The following is a 1773-nucleotide window of genomic DNA, read 5'->3' on the forward strand; positions in this document are numbered from 1 at the left end:
GGGGGGGGTTGCAAGGCTTACGGGGGAGGGGGGAACACAGGAGGGAGGGTTATGACGTTATCATGATAAACTGTCAACGGTTATCGGTTGGAAGGTGTGACGTGACACAGTGTGGTCCCACCTACAGCGCGCCAAAACCAAGCAGCCCCGAGATCATACACGATCACTGATTCTCTCAACGATCATCTTGATACTGCCCTGTATTGTACATCTTGGCCTCCCGTGGCTCCCTCTTTACTTCGGGCAGCTGTAACGAAACTTAAGATAACCAACCTCCTCCCTCCTCACTCCCTCTTCTTTTCCCTTATTCCTTCCCTCCCCATCCACCTCCCTCCCTCCCCTCTCCCCATCCATTCTGCTGTTATTGTAATAAAAGATGTGAATATTTTATAGGCTATTGTTAAAACCCTGCTAAACAAATTTCTGCGAAGAATTGTAAACGTCCTCTTTTCCCTCTGATCTGAGACATAAGGAAGAGGATAGGTTGGCCCCGGAGTCTATACTTAGCGAAATATTAGGTTTTAGGATAGGGAAACCCCAGTGTCATCGTAGTAAAATAAGTACATTCAGCCTATTGGTTTAATGAAAGATTGGTGGACCCCTGAAATAAGTAGGTTTTTAAAATTAATCCATGACCATGCCTTTCGAATCTATCTTCTGACTGTCTTGTGACAACTGCCTTCCTCAAAACACACCCAATGACAAATTCAAAGATACATGTAGTTAGTGTTGCTAGGTACCCGTTGTTAGATCTAGATCTATGCTTAGGCCTACTCCTGATTTGGTCAAATATGCGGAGATTTACAACAAAAAAGACACCTACAAATCAGTCTTTTAAATGTAAAAGTAAAAAATATTGTACAAAAATTACAATTTAATGTCAAACCGAGTTTGTCCGACATCATTCTTTCCCTTATAAAATAGATATACATTGTATATTGATATTAGCTAGCTTCGGGCCTTCCCTAACATGACGATGTCAGACAGCATTTCATTGGTCAGGGGTCCGCCCATCCAAAAAAGTCTGCAAATGTGTCGGAGGCCCAAGTAGACCCCGGTGTCCACCTATCTTCTGTGTGGTCGGTGGTTGGTGGGTGCTCTGATGTGGTTAGCTCCCTCTTTCCCATTTTCGTTCCAAATGTAATCTATCGTCCTTATCTGTCCTCCATGTTACTGTCTCGTATCACTTCTAGTCTTTGACACTTATGGACTAATTATTGTGTTGCAAGTGCCGTTAAACACTAACTAAAACTAAACTAAAAGTGAATGAACTGTGTGCTGAATTCCTTCTCATTTTCTCCAGCTCTAGATCTAGCCAGTCTTCGAAGAAGTTGAAAAGGTATTATAAACAGTCTGGTGTCTTTCTTGCCTGTCACTGATTTCACCATTGGCTGTAGACATTTGGTTGTCTTTCCTCCCAGTGCACGCTGACTATAGGTGTGAGTCGGGACTGACTAGATTAGAAGCGTTAAACAGTAACATTTTAGAATAATTCAGCTGAATTCCACTAAATTCGACTCTGACTTTCAAAATCGAACGCTTTGCATTTTTAAGGTTGTGAGTCGAACTGGTGATATTGGTTGGCCCCGACTCAGTTTGATTGAATCCGACTGTCAGTGTGCAGGGGGTCTAAGAATTGTTGTCTCTGTTTATCACTGATTTCACCATCGGCCGTTGTTGACTTCTGATGTTTGTATTTTTGATAATATAATGCACACAATGTCCTCCTCTCACTTTTTCTTTCTAACTCTCTCTCTCTCTCTCTCTCTCTCT

At 42.4% G+C, this 1773-nt stretch overlaps 1 protein-coding gene across 1 annotated transcript in view; it reads left to right on the plus strand.

Annotated features, from left to right (window-relative positions):
* The window catches only part of LOC101850206 (mucin-17), a gene marked incomplete in the record, with an annotated part of 71313 nt that overhangs the window by 60549 nt on the left and 8991 nt on the right, over window positions 1-1773 (plus strand). The window contains 1 exon segment of the mRNA XM_035972563.1: window positions 1304-1339. Coding sequence (XP_035828456.1) covers window positions 1304-1339 — 36 coding nt within the window.

This window comes from Aplysia californica, unplaced genomic scaffold (genome assembly GCF_000002075.1).
Source record: "Aplysia californica isolate F4 #8 unplaced genomic scaffold, AplCal3.0 scaffold00741, whole genome shotgun sequence".
In the NCBI taxonomy this organism is placed as follows: domain Eukaryota; kingdom Metazoa; phylum Mollusca; class Gastropoda; order Aplysiida; family Aplysiidae; genus Aplysia; species Aplysia californica.